We start from the raw sequence: 18,384 nt of genomic DNA on the forward strand, positions 1-18,384 counted from the left end.
CAGCCCCTCTCATCCCAGGTTCACCCTCCCCCGCAGGGAAAGGGAGGCCACCGGCCCAGGGGCCGGGCCAGGCCCACCAGGGCTCGGGAAGTCCAGCGATCCAGACTGAGGGAAGGAAGGAAGGGGTGGGAGAAGACAACAGCCAGGAAGCCTCATGTGGAGGGCAGTGGCACTAAGGGGGGTCCTCCTGCCCGGCGGCGGCAGCCACAGCAGCTGCTGGTGGGTCCCAGGCCAGCTCTGGGCAGCACGGTGGACAGGCAGCTTGACACCCAACCACCTGCCCGCCCAAGAGCCAGGCAGGGGTCGGCCGATGGGCCGCCAGCCCCCAGAAAGCTGGGCTCCATGGTCTTGGGGAGCTCCCGTGCCGCTGCGGCCAGCAGGCACTGCCACTCACCAGGCGTGAGCTCCTGCTTACGTCCCGCTCCCTCGGCTGCCCAGCCAGAGCAGGGCAAAGGGTAAAGGGCAGAGGTCAAGGTTCAGAGTCCAAGCAGCAGAGAAACCAAAGCAGAGCAGAGCGTGAGGTTACTGTGTCAGGGCCCCAATGTGGAGGGCAGCAAGGCCCAGAGCAGCCGAGGTCCGAGGGTTGCGGCCACTCCCAGGCCAGGCCCTCGGCTGTGATGCCCAGCAGCCTGGGCGGGAGGCACTGCCAGGGATGAGGCCAGGCTGCCCCCAGGGAGACGGCAGGAAGGGCTAAGCTGGATTCTCAGTAGAGTGGGCGGCCGAAGAGGCCCCAAGGAGGGAAGGCAGGCAGAGGTCTCCAGGTGGGGGCAGGCAGGGCCCGGAAGGGGCAGGGGCACACGTACCAGGCTGTCCCCTGAGAGGACCTCCAGCAGGGAGATGAGGTTGTGGCCATCGCGGAGGTCTTCATACAAGTCACTGATGTGCCTCTGGGCCTGTGGGGACAGCAGCAGCTGAGGTGGCCAGTCCCCCAGAGCCACCAACAGTCCCTGGGAGGTTGATCCACCGAGTGGGTGCCAGTACCAGAGGAAAGGAGGCGGGGGCTGAGTCCCCCAGGAGCCCACGGAGCACACCCCTGCCCCGCGGAGGCACCTACCTCTGCCCTCCAGTGCTGCAAGGAGAGACCAGGAAAAACCAGAAGGAAGAGGAGGAAGAGAGAGACAGGAGCAGGCGTAGGGAAGAAAAAGGACAGAAAATAACAGGTTTCAGAGATGAAAGGTGAGTGCACAGGCAGCATGGGGACAGCCGTAGGCGGCGGGGGCCACCCTCCCTCGGCGGCTCCTGCAGCCTCGGCCCCTGTGACACGCACGAGCATGCACCACCAACCTTGATGAGGTGCTTGTTGACCCACTTGGTGAAGGTTTTCTTCTGCACACGATCCCGCTCATCTGGGGGAGACAAGACCAGTTTACCCGGGGCCTGGGAGAAGCCCCGGGGGCCCTCCGGTGACCACCATGCAGACACGGCAGCCTGGCTGGCCAGGTCCCGCCTGGGGAGTCCCAAAGCCTCCCTCAGATCACACAGAGACCCAGGCGCCCTCACCCACAGCCCAGCCAGGACAGCAGAGACCCAGGTGCCAGGGGCCCAGGCGCCGCCAGGTGCACCACCCCACCCAACTCTTCCCCCGAGGAAATGGGAGGGTCCTGGACCGCACCCTGAGCCCAGGGCACACATGTCCCATCCTGCACTCCTGCCGCCCCCTACAGACTGAGACCCAAGCAGGGGTGTGGCAGAGCCAGGGCCAGGGCCCGCTGGGGTGTTGGAAGGGAAGCTAAGCTGTTGTGCTGCTGACAGAGCAGCGAACCTTCCCCAGAGTGCAGAGTTCCTCGCCCGTCCAGGCCTGACACTTGATGCTCAGAGGCCCCCATCAGCCTTGTGGGCTCCTGTTGGCCCACTCTGTGTTGGGTGGGGATAGTTGTCCCCCGACCCCCATCTCCAAGACCAGCCCCCCACCCGGTGCCAAGGCTTCCTGCCACAGGATGTGGGCCTTCCTCCCACAGGGGCCCGCCCTGCCTGGCGGAGGTGCCCAAGGGGAGCCCTGCTACCTTTCTTGCCCTCAGAGGCCCTGAGCACAGCCAGGTACAGGTTGTCCTCCGAGCTGGTTCTCTTTCGGCCCAGGCCCTGGGGCTCCGGCACGCGGAGCTGGTGCTGAGACATGCTGCCCCCACACCTTCGTCGCCCAGACGCTCAGCCTCAGCACAGTGCTCTGGGCAGCCCCGCGTGGCACACAGGCAGCTGAAGGCTGGCGGCCCCACGAGACGCTCACTCGGCACAGGGGCACAGGCTCAGCTCAGAGCCCCAGTCGATGTGGCCACTCCCTGCCTGCTGTACTCCCCGGCGAAGCAGGCCCGCCCCCGAGGCCCCACCCCGCCCAGGCCGCCAGGGAGGGGAGTGTCCCGGCGGGAAGGAGCAAGGAGCCCCCTCCCCCACAGACACGCCCTCGGCCCGCCAGAAACAGGAAACCGGGGTTTCCTCACCCATCCTGCCCAATGCAGTCCCCTAGGGGGACCTGGGGACACAGGGGGAGCTGGCACTTCACTGCACACCAGATGCTGCCAGGACCACAAAGGAACACAGGCCATCCCCACGGCCACCCAGAAGGACCCCCCAACAGACTGAAGGGCTCCCCCAGTGGGAGGGGCTCTGAGGCCACGCCTCTCTTTGAAGCTCCCTCCAGGCCCGGGCCAGGCCCTACTTCAGCCTCTGCCCACCCACCCTGCCAGGGAGGACTCGGGAAGCCGCTGACACCTGGCTAGGGGAGGGGGCCTGCTGCCCGTCAGCTCTTGCAGCCCCCCAGTCACACTTCCTCACAGACCTGCATGAAGTGGGGAGCACACCCTACCCCATGGTGCCTGCCCTGCCCCAGGCCAGGCTACTGCTCCGGGGACAGTGGGGTCCCACGCCAGGCCTAGCCCCTCCCAAGCTGCCCATCTGGCACATCCTGGAGCAGCGCCCACCTGCAGAGCCCACCCTGGCCCAGGAGGACACCTTAGGCCGGAGGCTCGTAGCTGAGGGCTGACTCACGGAGGCTGGGCCTCGTGGGGGGATGGAGCATCGGGAAGCCCCAGGAGGGGCCCTGCCAGTGAGTCAGAGACGGGGAGGGGGCCCAGGCCTGTGACTCACGGAGGGGAAGCCACACCTGAGGCAGGACCTGGGCGACCCCAGGGTGGGGGGTGCTGTTTGCAGCTGGGTGGGGCTCAAGGGAAGCAGCCTCCTGCTGTAAAGGGCAAAGGGCAAAGGGCCTGCGCTGGTTGAGGCCTCTGGCTCCCTGGGGTCTGGGGCGGAGCTGCCTCTGGCCAGCTTCTGGGCCTGGCCGGCCCACCCGACCACCATAGGAAAGAACGCGCTGCCCCAACCACAAGAATGTTCTAGCCGTACATCAGGCAGACTCGGTCCAGCTGGGAGCTGCACTCAGCCCTCGGTTCTGGGAAGAGCTCACCCCACCCCATTCCTACTGCCCGTGAGGCCGTGAGGGGGTGCCAGAACCCTCACAATGGGGGGTGCCCAAACCCCTCAGAGGTGAGGAAGCCCCCACCCCACGCCAAGGGGCACGGTCAGTCCCCAGGGCTCTGCCACATCTTACACCCCGCCCCACAAAGACACCCCTTGGTCTCCACGCGTCGACTCTGAGCCTGGCGTGAGATTCGGGGTGACCCTCTTGCTCTGCCTGTCTGGCCCAGCAGCCTCCAGGACCTCAGGAGTCACAGAAGCCCCCAAACCAAAACCTGACCCCGTACTGGTCAGCGCCTCCGGTCGTGTGCCCGAGGGCACCCCACACCTCACACCTCTGCCACCCGTCCCCGGGTGCAAAGCCTCTGGAAACAGTTTGCCTCTTCAGAAGCCCGGGGCCCAGCAGCTCTCCTGAGGCCAAGCACCGCGCCTGCTGGGCGTGGGGCTCTGGGGTCCCGGCCGTGACCAGGTGGCTCCTGCCTGCGGGAACGCGGCTGCCACTCTGCTGAGGGGCACAGCGTGAGATCCCGGAACAGCCAGGGAGGTGAGCACAGGGAGTCCAGGACAGCTGGAAACCGGGAGCTGGGGCCAAGGTCCAGGACTCACGTGGGCCCCACCCTAGTCAGGCCCCTGTTCCAGCCTTCTCCCTGCCACTAACAGGCCTCCAAAGATGCCGCCCTGGGCCGGGCCAGGGACAGGAATGGGGCAGGGGCTCAGGGAAGGGAAGGGGCAGGGTGGGGAGAAGGGCTGGGGCAGGGCAGGGCTGGGGCTGGGTGTGCTGGGGGCTCAGTCAGGGGCCTCCACCTCCCAAGCCTGGCTCGAGTTCCCCTTCCCCACTTCCTGCCTCTGGGCACCTCTTTGCTCTGAGCTCTTCCCTCCTCATCACCTCCCCTCCCTCCCAGCCCAGCCTGCCCCTTTGATCCCTACATGGATGCCCCATTCCTCCTATTCTGACCCTAAAACCAACCGCACCCCCTCCCCACTGCCCTACCCAGCCAAGCCACACCCACCCTCTACAGCTGCGGCTCAGCTGGCTCTCCCACCTGGGACGTACCCAGAACAGCCCCAGCTCAGGTGCCTCTGCACACCTGCCTGGCACCTGTGCTGTCCAGGGCAGCTGACCCTCGGCCGCCAGCCCAGGGTCCCTCACAACAGGCACTGCCATGGCCCTCTGAGGAGTATCGCCCCCCGTTTTATAGGTGTGGATGCTATGGCTGAGGTCCCGCAGCTAGTGGAGACAGTCCTAGGACGGAAACCCCAAGACTGGGAGGGGAATCCCACTGGCCCAGGACTGCAGCAAGTCCACAGAAGGCCCGGAGCCCCGCCTTCAGCACCTCCTCCCTCCCCCGTGTCCTGGAAACCCGGGCCAAAGCCCAGGCTGACGTGAAGCAGCTGGGAGTACGCCAGCCCCGCCCCCTCCAGCCCCTTCTCTAGAGACAAACAAATGGGGGTAGGGGAACATCACCCCGCCTTCCTCCCCAGGTGTTTCCGGAGCTCAGGGGGCAAGGCTGCACCTGGCCAGGGCACCACCCCCATCCCAGGCCGGGCGGCGGTTCCCAGCAGAGACCAAGCCCCACTAGGTGAGGGCGACGGTGGCCCCTTCGGTGCCACCGGCCACGCCACCGCACCCACCTACGCAGCACAGCTGCCGGTAGAGGTAGCCCCTGCGGGCCCGCTCGCAGCCCCCGTCCAGCCAGCACGGCCGCTCCAGCAAGACCTCCCTCGGCGAGGCAAAGGCGCCCCCCGCCCCCGACATGCCGGTCGCGGCCTGAGCCCCGGTTCAACCCCCGGACAGTGCGGGGAGCTGGACCGCAGCTGCGCCTCTGCTTCCAGCCCACGCTGCGAGGGCGCCGGCTTGGCTCTCCACCTCTTCCACCTCCCCCCCACAATCCGCCCACTGCGGGAGCGAGGCCCAGACCCAAAGAACCTGCCCCTGGCGCACAGCCCCGCCCAGCGCAGCCAGGAAGCCGCGCCCCAACCCACGGGTCGGGCTGGGAGGCTGCCCCGGGACTGCCGCGGCATGGGAGGGGCCTCCCAGCAGGATGGCACTGTGAGGCCCAGGGAGGAAGGCAGGGCATGGGGCCAGGTGGTGGGCAGACAACGCTAGGGGCAGAACCAAGGGGCTGAGCCACATCTGGCACCACCTGGGAGTAGAGGCATCCTGTGAGCCAGGACGGTGGCCGAGGGGGACAATCGTGGGCTGAGATGGGGAGGGAGGGACAGTGTCTGGTTCCCGGCCAAAAACATGGATGGGGAAGAAGCCCTCAGCCCAAGTCCCATCCTGGCAGCTGAGTCCCCGGCAGCTCCGAGCGTCCCCAGCTCCACGCCTAGAAGCCCCATCTTGAGTCATCTCAAGTTCGGGGATCCAGCAGAGGAGCTGAGCCAGGCAGCGCCCTCACTGCAGGAGAGGTCCAGACGGCCAGGTCCCCGATAGGCAGTCCCTCTGGCCAGAAGCCCATGCTTGAAGCTGCCCAATCCCCAGGGCCCCGCCCCAGGCTCCATTCACTCCAGCCCCACCCCATCCTGTGCTGGGCACAGCTGCTACCTGGGACCACAGCCCAGGAGCTGGTGACTTTGAGCAGGGAGGGCAGGGCACAGCCTGGCTGCCCCCACCCCCTGTGGGGCCTGAGGGCATGAGGGCACCTGCCTCACCTGTGTGCGGCTCCACCCCCTGCTCTGTGGGCAGGGAGCCACCTCTACCTCAGTGATGGCCGGACAGGCACCTGCCCCACTTGTCCCTGCCACGGCGGCTGCCACAGGCTCCTGCCCTGCCAGCCTCCCCTTCCACCCTCCTTCCCAGCACAGGCTGCAGGCTGAGGGCCGCCGCAGAGCCCGCCCCGCCCTGGGACTGCAGCAGGGTCAGGGTCTACACTGCAGCGTGGGGTGGGGGGCAACACTGCTTTCACTGACATGGAGCTTGGAAACAGGAAGAGGAGGGCACAGGGAATGAAGGGGCGGGAGGCAGGCGGCCCCTCTGCCCCGCCCCGAGTCCCTGGCAGCCACCAGCCGGGCTTACCTTGCTCGTCCTGTGCCCACCGACGTCCCCTGCGCCAGTGCCACACAGCGGCCAGGGTGACAACATGGCCCACAACCACCAGGGAGGGAAACAGGCTGCCTGAGGGCTCCATGGCCACCACACAGAACCGCCAGGGCTGCCCTTCCTGCACTGGGAACCGGCTGCTCCAGGCTAGACAGGCCCCCTCCCGGCATGCAGGGTGAGCGAGGGGGAGCGCCGGGACGGAGCCTGCCCTGCCTGCAGGACCGCCCCATACGCGGTGGCAGCCCCCGCCCGCCTTCTCCCCTCCTCCCTCCGCTGGTCCAGCCCTCCCCACCCTCGCTCCCCACCCGGCCCGCTCAGCTGTCCCTGCGCAGAGCTACTGACGCTCAAGGTTAGCTGGCCTTAACCCCTGCGTCCCCGTGGCCACACCCGCCGGGAGGAGGGGCCAGCCGCACGCATGGCCAAGCTGCAGCCCCCCAGCACTGCCCGCAGCCTCGGCACCCTCCCTCCCTCCCAGCCTCCCCCTGCTGTCCCCACCAGAAGAGGGGCCTGAGCAGCCCACGCCACCTCCAAGGCTGCCCTCTGGGGAGAGCCGGCCGGCATGGAGGGATGCCAGAGCCCCCAACCCAAGCCTGCAGCTGATCCCAGCACACTCCCTCACCTTCGCCCTCCTCACCAGCCCCAACGCCCCCAGAGTGAGACTGCAGATTGGGGGTGAGGGGGTCTAGGTGAGGGCGCATGAGGCAGGCTGCGTGCAGGGCAAGGGACAGAGCCCCTGGCCTCCAGCCTCAGCCCCAGCCCTCTGGCTCCTGTCCCCAGCAAGGGGCCAGGATTTCACAAGGCTTTCAAGGGCTGCCCACCTACCGGGCACGATCTTCATCGGGGACGGTGGCAGGAGCCCACAGGGCAGACGGAGCGGGCCAGGGGTGTGGGAGGTCACAGGCCCCTCGGAGGAGGCACAAGCCACCAGCGGCAGCGTCGGGTGGGAGGAGGGCACGGCCGTGCCGCTGTCAGCAGCAGCTTGTGGGGGAGGGGAGCGGTGGGCAGGGACCCAGGGGATATAAATATCTGAGGAGGGCGCGCGAGGACCGTCACCACCCAGACTTAGAACATGACGTGCAGCGCGAGGGCACCCAGGCCCCGCTGCAGTCGGGTCTGGCTGGGAGATGCCACCCGACACCTCGGTCCCCCAGCTCCCACAGGGGGTTCTAATATAATACAGCAGGGCGCAGGGGGGCGCAGGCTCACGTCCCTGCAGGAGGGGGTGCAGTCCCCACCCACCTGCCCTGCCCACCCAGGGGGTACTCTTGGAAAGGCCACAAGGGCCAAGAGAAGAGGCTGCCCATTCTCCCAGAGGGCCCTGCGCAGGTCACTCAACGCAGCACCTGGCCCCACCGGTGGCCGGGACAGCCGCCCCAAGGTCACGCACGGGCCAGATACCCAGGCAGCCCGAAATCAGGGCTCAGGCCACCCAGGCCAGCGCCTGCCCCACAGCACAGCCTCTCCTGGGGTCCCAGGAATCTGGGATGGAGACGCCTCTCCTGGGCCACAGCAGAAGACTGGCCTGGCTCCACCCAGGAGCCCCAAAGCCCTGCTCTGTGGAAGGCCTGGATCAGGGGGCCTGGCCACAGGCAGGCCCATAGCATATCCTATGCAGATCAGATCCCAGTGCAGCCGGGGAAACAGGATGTGGGGCATGCACAGTCCCGCTCCTCTCCCTGGAACCCCCGTCTGCTGGGCACACCCCTCAGGCCCAGCAGAATGCACGTTGATGGTCTCCCCCATCCCACAGCATCGCTCCTGGCACCACATGGAACCCTCAGCAAAACCCATGAAGTCCTATACCAGGAATGCGTCATACAGACCAGGAGCCTGAGGTGCCGCCCGCTGTCCTGCACGCTGCCATCTGAGCCCAGGTGGCCTCCACCGTAGTCACTTCAGCCCACAGCAAGGCACAGTGAACCAGCCTGGCCCCGGGCCACTAGGCAGGACACCCCGGTCCATGCTGGGAAGCCCAGGGACAAGAGGGCCGGGCCCACCCCAGCCTCCTGCTCTCCAGCCCCACACCTCAAAAACGTGTGGCGGAGGGAAATGCCTGCAGTGGCCCACTCTGGGTGGCCAGGGGTTGGGCGGGCCCCGACAGCCCTGAGGGTCAGGGATACCCGCTGCCCCAAAGGCATGCCAGAGACGGCCCAACTCCCAGCTGAGCCCAGGCTGGCATCTGGCCAGCAGTAGGCAGGGGCTGACAGGCTGGACGTTTCAGCCCACTCCCCGTCACAGGCTGGGGAAGCCCCAGAGGAGCCTGACTCAACAGCCTGGGTGAGAACCAGCTCCTGGAGGCAGGAGTGCCCCAGGCTGGCAGTGGGCAGTTCTTCTACCACTCCACGGAGGCCCGGACGGGCCTGTGCTTCCGGGACACACATCACACACACCCCTGGGGCAGCTCCAAGAGGAGGCCGTGCCTATCCCTGCATCCCAGATTCTGGCGTCTGGCGGCACAGAACTGTGGGCAACAGGGAGACAGGTCTGCCAGGGGCGGCCCCGGCCCCCTTGTGGCCCTGCATAGCCGGAGGCCTTGGTCCCTGGCTCCCCATCCTCTGCCTCCCACAGCCCCCAGCTCTGCCTGCCCTACCTTGGCCCAGCTGAATCAGCTCCTCCATGCTGTACCTGTCCATGGCTGCCGCACAGGCCAGGCTGCTCCGAGAGCCGGCAGGGAGGAAGGCGAGGCAGGAAGGAGGGAAGAGGTGGGAGGCAGAGGGAGGGCCCACTCATGCCCTGGTAGCAGCGGCTCCTCCTCGCAGCCACCCCTTAGTCAGTGAGCGGAGCTGAAGCCCAGCCGACTGACGGGTCAGACCAGCCCGGCAGACCTGCCTGGGGGTGCAGGGGACTGGCCTGCCTGCGATCCCGGATAGCCCTCTGGCCCCAGCCCATGGGTATTCCCTGCTGTTCCTGCTCCGCCCAGCAGACCCCACCCTATAGCCTCCCCTCCCCGCTGCAGGCCCCACCAGCCCAGCCCTGCCCTCCCACCCTCCTACCCACATTCCAGGCATCCATGTGCCCAGTGGTATTTCATGAGCCAGGCGGGAGCAGAGCCCCAAACTGCCCACCCCATCCCACTCCTTAAGACTCACGTTCCTCAGCCCCAAAGGTGGTCTCTTCCTCCACCTGAGTCCTCCCCAACCAGCACAGCGCCAGGCATTGTGTCCAGGGGTGATGGTGACACCTGCCTCCCCTCTCCATACCTCTCCACCCAGATGCTCGCTGACCAGTGAAGTGCAAATCAAATCCCACCATAACTCCCCTTAGAAGCCTGCGGGCGATCTACAGAAATCCTGTAAACAGGCGACTCGGCAGAGCCAGTGATCCCTGTGGAGAGCTGGCCGGGCCACAGTCCACCTCCACCCGGGCACCCTGTGGCCGTGAAGAAGGGCAAGGCAGCCAGGCCACCTCCAGGCGCCCTCCTTGACGCAGGGCCACAGAGGGTCAAGGAGGGAGGTTGGAGGCACAGGCGTGTCCTCCGTGTAGAGTGGAAGTGGTGGCGGCTACCCGACCCCTGCCCTTTGCTGTGAGAAGCAGCTCTAGGTGCTGTGTGTGGACAGTGCTCGCCATGGTGGTGGCTGCCTGGCCCCTGCCCGTTGCTGGTGCATGGACAGCACTCAGCTGGCATCTCCTCCACACAATCCTCGGTTCCTTCAGAATTTTGAGCCAGGCAAAGCATCGCTATTTGCAAGGTAAATTAGGACTGGGTGGTAGTTGTAATCTCAGCACTTTGGGAGGCTGAGGCGGGCGGATCACCTGAGGTCAGGAGTTCGAGACTAGCCTGGCCAACGTGGCGAAAACCCGTCTCTACTAAAAAAAAAAAAACAAAACTTAGCCGGGCGTGGTGGCTCACGCCTGTAATCCCAGCTACTCAGGAGGCTGAGACATGAGAATCGCTTCAACCCGGGAGGCAGAGGTTGCAGTGAGCCAAGATTGCGCTACTGCGCTCCAGCCTGGGCAACAGAGTGGGACTCCATCTCAAAACAATAAATAAAATAAAAATGAAACATACACGAAACTCACATATAAAAACACACTCCTACAGCTTCCCACCACACCAAGCAACTGAAACTCTCTGCCACAGGCCCAGGGCCTTCCCATGAGTCCCTCCGGCCTTCCGGCCTCCCTCTGTCCCTCTCTCCAGGCTGCTCCTGGCAGGGCAGGCACCTCCTCAGAGCCCTCCCTGGTTGCTTCTGAAGCCACCTCCCCATCACTCTCTCCTCACCCAGTTCACCCCACACATTTGGAGCCCCCTGGGGCAGGGGCTCCGTCTGGGTCTGGCCCTGGCCTGTGCATGGCTATGCAAGCAGGTGGGCAGATGGCTTCCCACACAGATGTGCTGCCAGCAGGCCCCGAGGGGCCCCACCCAGGGATAAGCAGACCACCAGGGCACAGGGAGGGCAGGGGCCTCACCTCAGGGGTATAGCTGGCGCTCCCTAGCCAGGGCTGGATGGAGAGGGGCAGCCCATCCAACAGGGCCATCGTGGACCCGCACAGTTGGCCCACGAGCTCTGACCTTGCCCTTCTGCCGACCCACGGAGCGGCTGTGCGGTGGCGAAGGGCAGGGTAGCTCGCTGCTTGATCACTTAAAAAAACCCCGAGAAGTCCATGGTCTCAGGTATCATCAGAACTGCCACGTGCTGTATGCAGGGCCATCGTGACCGCTGCCACTGCCTGAGGCCCAGCCCTGGCCCTCTGCCGCACTCCACATCCGAGCCTCCTCCTTCCCATCCCCAAGCTCAGCCCGTGAGGTCCAGGGGAGAGAGCGGTCTGAGCCTGCTGGCCCTGACTCATCCGGAGCTGTGGCTCGCTTCCTGTTGGAAACTCTGAGCTGCCGCTGGCGGCTGTGGCTTCAGGGGGACTGAGTCACCTCCATCGGGGAGGGGTGCCCTCCGCTCTGCCTGCTGCAGCCACACCCAGCACCCCCCTTCCTTGGCCCTGCCACCAGCTGCCTGCCCTGCAGGCCCAGCCCAGCCACGGACAAGGAAGGAGAAAAAGGAGGGGAGGGGCTCCCAGTCACCACACCCAGGAGTTGAGCATGAGGAGGCTGGGCTGCCAAATGACCCGGGAGTGGGTGGGCAGGGGTGCCGGGTGGGAGAGGCCAGCAGGAAGGCCACATGGGCTGGGTCTTTGTCTCATGCCTCCTGTCGGAGACATGTCGTCCATTTAGCGAGGAGCTAGAGAGGCCACACAACCTGTCCGAGGCCTCAGAGACAGCCAGGAGGGGAGGCCAGCCTCCACCCCACAGCCTCACTGATCCTCCCAGATGGGCCCAAGGCAAGCCCCTAACAAGTCCAACTCACCCCAGGCCAGCCAGCACCAGGGCTCCGCCCAGCCCCCCATAGAGGGAGCTGTGCCCCAAACTTGGGCCTCCCTTGGGCCCCCTCCCTGACACCCCTGGCAAACTCCTGGCCACCCTGAGAGCCCCACTCCAGGCCCCCTTCTTCAGCCTGAGACAGCAAGCTGCTCCCCAGGTGCCAGGCCCAAAGAGGGAGGTGGGGCCAGGCTGGCCTCAAGCTGGGGGATCGGGCCATCCTGAGCCAGCACGGAGGGCAGAGCGCTCCACAGTGCGTGTGTGAGCCTTGGGCTGCGGGGGACACATCTGCCCACCTGGGTCCTGCCGGTACAGGTGCTTGTGGACAGAGGGAGGCCACAGAGAAGGGGCAGAGCAAAGGGTCTCTGGAAGCCTCTGGGATGACAGGACCCGTCCTGTCCTGTGGGACCTGGTTCATACCAGGAAGGGCCTATCTAGGCCCCAGGCTGGGCCAGCACACACCACACCCCAGCCCTGCGGCCTCTGCCGTGCCGGAGGAGCCTCCTGCCTGGTCCCTGCGCTTCTCCCCATCCCACCCAGGGCCGTCCCCAGCCACCACCAAGCCCAAGCTGGCCAAGCACTCAGTTACTGGGCACTCCGTGCAACACCAAGCCTGACCCATCAACCACTGTGGCAGGGGAGGCAGCCGGGCCACGTGCTGGAGGAGGGCCACACCCAACCAGCGCCAGCACCTCCTCGCACACCCCCACCTCGGTGCCAAGAAGCCTCGGGGCAGACAGGTCACTGGGACAGCAGAGGCGGCGTAGGGGGTGAAGGCAAGGGCAGTGTTGGAGAGAGGGGAGGGGGCGCCCCAGGGTGTGCCTGGGGAGGCACTGGCATCAGCCACAGGCTCCTCCTTGGCCTACACACCCCAAGGTCCCCAGCCAGCCGAGGAGGAGGGGCCATGTGGGTCCATCAGCAAGCACACCCCCCCCTCGGGCGGGGGGGGCCACCTGCTGGCGTGAGCAACGCTCCACAAGCCGGCCGACCACTGCAACCACTCCAGCCCAGGCCCAGGCCCAAGACCCGACAAACCAGACCCCCACTTTCCACCCCTCATGATTGGGGTCAGGGTGCAGCTGACCTGTGGCTGGGGCAGGCTCCGGGCCTGGCCTGGCCAGGGTCCCCTGGGTGGTAGCAGGCACCACAGGGGTCTCAGGTGACACCTCCTCAAGCTCCTTCCGACGGTAGACCCGCTGCTCCTCCACCGGCAGTGGCCCCCGCTTGGGTGGGGAGCCCAGGGGACCCTGCACAGCCTGCACGTGGGGGGTGCGGCGTGCGGGCATCACCATGGCGACGGGGCGGCGCACGCGCTGCAGAGAGGCGGGCACGATCTCCGGTGGCAGGTGCAGGTACTGGCGGAGGTGGGCAATGCCTTCATTGGTGAGGTACCAGTAAAAGTGGCACCAGGCAAAGGTCTCACGGACCAGGCCCCGTGCCCGCAGGGACGCCATGGCACGCATGACCTGCAGGTTGGTGACGCCGGGCACATGGGGGTGCCAGCTGCGGGGCCGCCGGTCCTTCTTGGCCACCATCACGCCCTCGCGGAAGAGCACCTCATAGATGGCCCGCAGCTGGTCCCGTGGCATGAGCATGCCGGCCACCATGGCTGCTGGAGCCGGGCAGGCAGCGCAGGGGCGAAGGCAGCAGGCGGGGCACCACGAGAAGGCCCGGGGCACCGAGAGAGGCTCTCGCGCTACAGGGTGTGACAGCGGGCAGCGGCAGGGCAGGCAGGCAGGCAGGCTGGGGTGCTGAGCGTGAGGGCGCGGGCTCCCGGCTGTGTGGCTCACGGCGCCTGGCTCCGTGCAATCCCGGCGGCACTGCCGGCTGCCCGCCCTCCTCCAGGATGCCGGGCCGGCCCCCTCTGACTCAGCAGCATGGGCGGCCCCTCCCACCCACAGCCGACGGGGCCCTTGTAGAGTAGGGGGCACCTCAAGAGGCAGCGGCCATCCCCACAGCTGCCCCTTTCCCCCCACCAGGCCCCGCGGCTCCAACGTCAGAAATGACATCAGTTTCTAAACACATCCTTCAAGGTCCCTAAGACTGTGCTGGGGCGAGTGGGGGCGGATACAGACCAACAGTCTAAAGAAGAGGGTGGCAGGGCAGGCAGGGGGGCTGAGGGCAGGAGGGGTCCTCGGCAGGGATGTGGGTCTGGTGTCCCGGCTTCACAAGGATCTGAAGGGGGGTGCTGGGCTGCCAGGCCTGGAGGGACGTGAGGCTTGAGCGGAGAGGACTAGGGCCTGGGGAAGAAGCTGGGGTCTTGAGGGAGGAAGTCTGAGGGGAGTGGCTGGGGGCAGCTGCCACAGCACAAGCACGGGCGGGCTGCAGGAACCGCTGCTGCTGTCCATCAGGCAGGCAAACGGACAGAGCCCCCACCTCCACACACCAGGCTTGGAGGCGGTGGCCACCCAAGTTAACACTTCCCACTCCAGGCCAGATTAGGGGTGGCCTCTCCAAGCCCACAGCCCTGTGAGCAGAGCACCGGCTATGGGGCTCAGAGGGGCCTCTATTCACCCCTGCCTCCAACCCAGCTGTTGGAGGCCAGAGACTCCCAGATGCTGCCACAGAGAAAGTCACTGAGTCCCTACGGCCCACAGATGCCCACTCTGGGCAGCCCAAGTACCCGTCTGTGGGCCAGATGGATGGCTGCAGGGTGGAAGAATGCCAGGCCAGAAGACGGCCAGGGCCCAAGGGAAGGGAAGAGGAAACTGCCCTGTGAAGCCCTGCAGGCCTGGCCTAGCCACACCCATCATGCCCCCACCCCCTGCTGCCGCGCGCACTGAGGGTCCAGGCATGGGCACCACACCCAACACTCCCACCGTCCCACGCTGTACTCCATGAACCCCCACCGGACCGCTGCTCGCCCTGAGCGGACACACCCCTTCCCACCAAGCACAGCAAACCCGGGAACTGATTATAAATAGGGCAGTGGGGGGGAGGGAGGGAGAGGGGGGATCCCGAGGTGGGAGGCGCTGGCCAGCAACCGGCAGGCGGCCAACAAGCAGCTTGTGGGGGCGGGTTTATGGGGCCGTCTCCATGGCGCCACGGTGCAGGCTCCAAACACAGACACACACGCGCACACACACGCACGCGCACGCCTGCGTGCACAGAGATGTGGTGGCGGGGAAACTCTGAAGGCACAGCCGCTGTTCCTACAGCCCTCCGGCAGGGCCAGCTCGCTGCGGCATGGCTCTCCCTCCCTCTGAAGCCAGCCCCAGGCAGGAAAAGGCCAGCCTCAGAAGGTGAGGCTCAAGGAGGATGTAGGGACCACAGAGGCCACGCCCCTCGGACCACCAGCACCTGCGGACCCTCCACCCACCAGGGCTGTGGCTTTGGGAACACCACCAGCTGGGTCCAAGCCTGCCCAGCCCAGTGCCCAAAGCAGTCCCTACCCTTTTGGCCAGTCCCTCAGCGCCCCCCACACACTGACCTCCTGCACTCCCGGCAGGCCCACTGCATCTTCCTGGCATGATTCCCTAACCTAATCCCCACCAAATCTCCAAGAGCCCCACCAAATTAACGCACGATACCCACACTGTCCCAAAATGACCCCAAGGCTCCTTAAAAGCACGTGGACCTAGGTTCTTTCCTACACAGGCCTGCAGGGGAGCCGGGACTGACCTCCACCGAGCCGCCACCCGACCAGCCCGCCTCCCCCAAGCCAGCTCGGGGCAGGAGAGGGCGGTAGCTTCCTCCAGCAGAGAGAGGGGGCGGGGCTCGGTGGGAATCCCCTCCCTCCCACCAGCTAGGGGCCTGCAGGCGGGAAGGGAAGCCGCAGGGAGGAGCCCGGAGCAGAATGTTCCCGGCCCACCCTGCCAGCTCCGCACACGCCCCCCCTGCGGCATGCACCACCCCCACCCTGCCTTGCAGCACACACCTCCTGCAGCACACACACCCCCGAAGCACACACCCCCCTGCGCTAGGGTCCAGGCGTCCCCCCGACCCCCGGGCGGAAGCTACTGCCCCCCGCCCCCACCCTGTGGGAACCGAAGCGGTAGCTGATTCAGCACGGGGAGGGCCAGGGTGTGCGACTGGGCGGCCCCTCTCCCCCCACTCCAGGCCCCTTCAGGTTTCCAGAGCAACCAGTCAGGGCTCCTGGGCAGCCCCCAGCCCCCCCACCCCACCCCAAGACAAAGAGCTGCAGTGTGGACTTGCTCAGGGCCAGCCGGCCCGGCGCCTCTTCACAGTGGTCCCCACAGCCCTGCCCTGCCCCTTGGACGCCAGGTTGTGGGCGGCAAACTCGGGCGGGGTGGAAGAGGCTGACCCTGCTGTGAAGGCTGAGCTCCCACCGGTTCCCTGTCCCCGCCCCGCCGCCGCCGCCGCTGCAGCAGCCACCCCGCCCCCGACGCTCCTGCAGGGCTGCGGAGCCAGCCCAGTAGGACCCCGAATCAGGTGGAGCCCGGAGGGACAGGGTCTGGGGTCTCCTGCGGCTCCGGCTCAGCGACCCACAGTGTCGCCCCAGGGATGGCAGACCCTGCCCGCCACCCTGCGTGGGCTGCACCAGCCAGAGGTCACTGTGTGGTCCGCGCCCCCCGGCTCGGGCCTGGCCCCGGGACCGCACCTTTGAGGGAGCTGATCTCGTGCTGAATGGCTCGCGAGGGGTCCATGTCTGCGCCGGGGCTGAGGGCGGCTGTGCCACCGCCAAGCAGAGTCCAGCCCCGCACCGCACTGCCCAGGCCAGCGCCGCAGCCGGGGGAGGAGCCCGGAGGTCTGGGGCAGGGCCTGCCGGCCAGGGGCGGGGCTTCAGCTGATCAATGCGCCGGACAGGGCCGCCCTGGGCGCATGCTCCCGGCCGGCCGCACCGCGCACCCCTCCCTCCCAGCCCGCAGTTCTGGGGCACAAGACCCTGCTAACCCCAGCCAGACTGCCAGGTCACCAGGCCGGATCCAGGAGAGCTCGGACGGCCCCGGCCCATCCCACAGCCCCCCGCGTGCACTGCAACGAGCCATGCTTAGAACTGCCTGTGGGACACAGGTGGGAGGGCCTCGAAGCCGCCACCCATGCCCTGCAGGAGATACCCACCCATCCAGATCTCCCAGTGACCTCCTCAGCCGGCCCAACTCCAGGGCCTGGGCTGGCAGGCTGCTGAGATCAAGCCCCCAGACCCTGGGCGGCCACCTCCCACCTCCTCAGCCCCAGCATTGTGCCCCTTCCCCGGGCCGTCTCGCCTCTGTGCAGCCCTGGGTCAGGCACCTCCTACACTGGCTCCCAAGATGACAGGTCCGACCTGCACCCTGGCCTCTGCCTCTCCCAGCCAGCCTCAGGATGCCCCACAGGTCCTCCTGGCTGTGCCCCCCACCCCCCAAGTCTGCCCACTCGCCAGCATCTCCACTCCTGTGAGGATGACACTGTGGCTCCATCCCACACCCACCCTGCCACGACCACCAGGGACCCTCCACAGCTGCTCAGATCCAGCCACCTCTATGGTTAATCGGGTCAGCCTCCTCAGCCAGCAGGAGTAGCTGTGTGTCACTACCCAGGCCTAGGGGAGCAGGTTGCACTGGCAGGGTGAGGTCAGCTCTGCCTCACTGCGCTGCAGGGAGGCACGGAGGAATGCCTGGGCCCTGCCCACACCAGGGCACCCCTTCAACACTGGCCCCAGGACTGTGCTCCACCCTAGTCCATGCTGGTAGTGTGGGGTAGGATGGCCTCCACAAGATAGAAGTGACCAGCCTCCCTGTCTCCAGCCAGGCCTTTCCTCTGCCTTCACCCACAAGTCCCTCCCGTCCTGCAAACAGACCCACTGTGCGCCAGGTTGGGGCTGGCGTGGAGGATGTGACCATGACCCGGGAGCGAGGCTGGCAGCTCCCAGGGGTACAAGCTAACAGGCAAAGGGCCAGAAGCCCCAGCTGCACTGCAGACCCAGCAATTCTGGGGTCTCTCGTCCCCCCGCCCATCCCTGCCCTCCCTGGGACTCAGCCAGTTGGGGCGTGGGGAGTCTCAGGAGACACCAGTTCCAAACTTAGGGGAAATGGTGAAGTGAAGAATTAAAACAGAATTCCAGGCCGGGCACGGGGGCTAATACCTGGAATCCCAGCACTTTGGGAGACCGAGGCAGGTGGATTGCTTAAGGTCAGGAGTTTGAGACCAGTCTGGCCAACATAGCAAAACCCCATCTCTACTAAAAATACACACAAAAAAAGCAGCCAGGCATGGTGTCGCACGCCTGTAGTCCCAGCTACTAGGGAGGCTGAGGCACGAGAACTGGTCGAACCCAGGAGGCTGAGGTTGCCATGAGCCAAGATCGCGCCACTGCTAAATTCCCAGTTAGGTTTTACTAAGCTATATCTGGATGAACCTAAATTTGGCCTGCAACTGAATCGTACTTCCTTATTAAACCTCAGCTGAAAGTGACAGATATTTATAAACAGACCTAAAAAGTTCATACGTTAAAAAAAATGGTGTTTTTTTTTTGTTTTGTTTTGTTTTTTTTGAGACAAGGTCTCACTCTGTCACCTAGGCTGGAGTGCAGTGGCTCAATCACGGCTCACAGCAGCCTGGACCTCCTGGGCTCAAGCGATGCTCCCACCTCGGCTTTCTGAGTAGTTGGGACTACAGGCGTGCACCACCACTCCCAGTTCATCTTTTGATTTTTTATACAGTTTGTCTCTCTGTTGCCCAGGCT

The 18,384-nt window shown here is 66.1% G+C and overlaps 1 protein-coding gene across 35 annotated transcripts in view; it reads right to left on the reverse strand.

Moving 5' to 3' along the window:
- LOC101018472 (plectin) overlaps positions 1 to 18,384 on the reverse strand; it is a 69,950-nt gene that overhangs the window by 21,841 nt on the left and 29,725 nt on the right. For 7 of the 35 annotated variants that reach the window (XM_031669829.1, XM_031669860.1, XM_031669827.1 and 4 more), the window contains 4 exons: positions 1,285 to 1,346; positions 1,055 to 1,069; positions 804 to 893; positions 395 to 430 (listed from right to left, as the gene is read on the reverse strand). In XM_031669829.1, coding sequence (XP_031525689.1) covers positions 395 to 430; positions 804 to 893; positions 1,055 to 1,069; positions 1,285 to 1,346 — 203 coding nt within the window. Of the gene's footprint in view, positions 1 to 394; positions 431 to 803; positions 894 to 1,054; positions 1,070 to 1,284; positions 1,347 to 2,003; positions 2,297 to 5,040; positions 5,272 to 6,424; positions 6,652 to 7,270; positions 7,598 to 9,038; positions 9,337 to 12,843; positions 13,603 to 16,320; positions 16,435 to 18,384 lie in introns of those variants that run through there. The other 28 variants (XM_031669830.1, XM_031669838.1, XM_031669849.1 and 25 more) reach the window with 24 other exon arrangements.

The sequence above is a fragment of the Papio anubis genome, chromosome 8, assembly GCF_008728515.1.
Source record: "Papio anubis isolate 15944 chromosome 8, Panubis1.0, whole genome shotgun sequence".
Classification (NCBI taxonomy): Eukaryota; Metazoa; Chordata; class Mammalia; order Primates; family Cercopithecidae; genus Papio; species Papio anubis.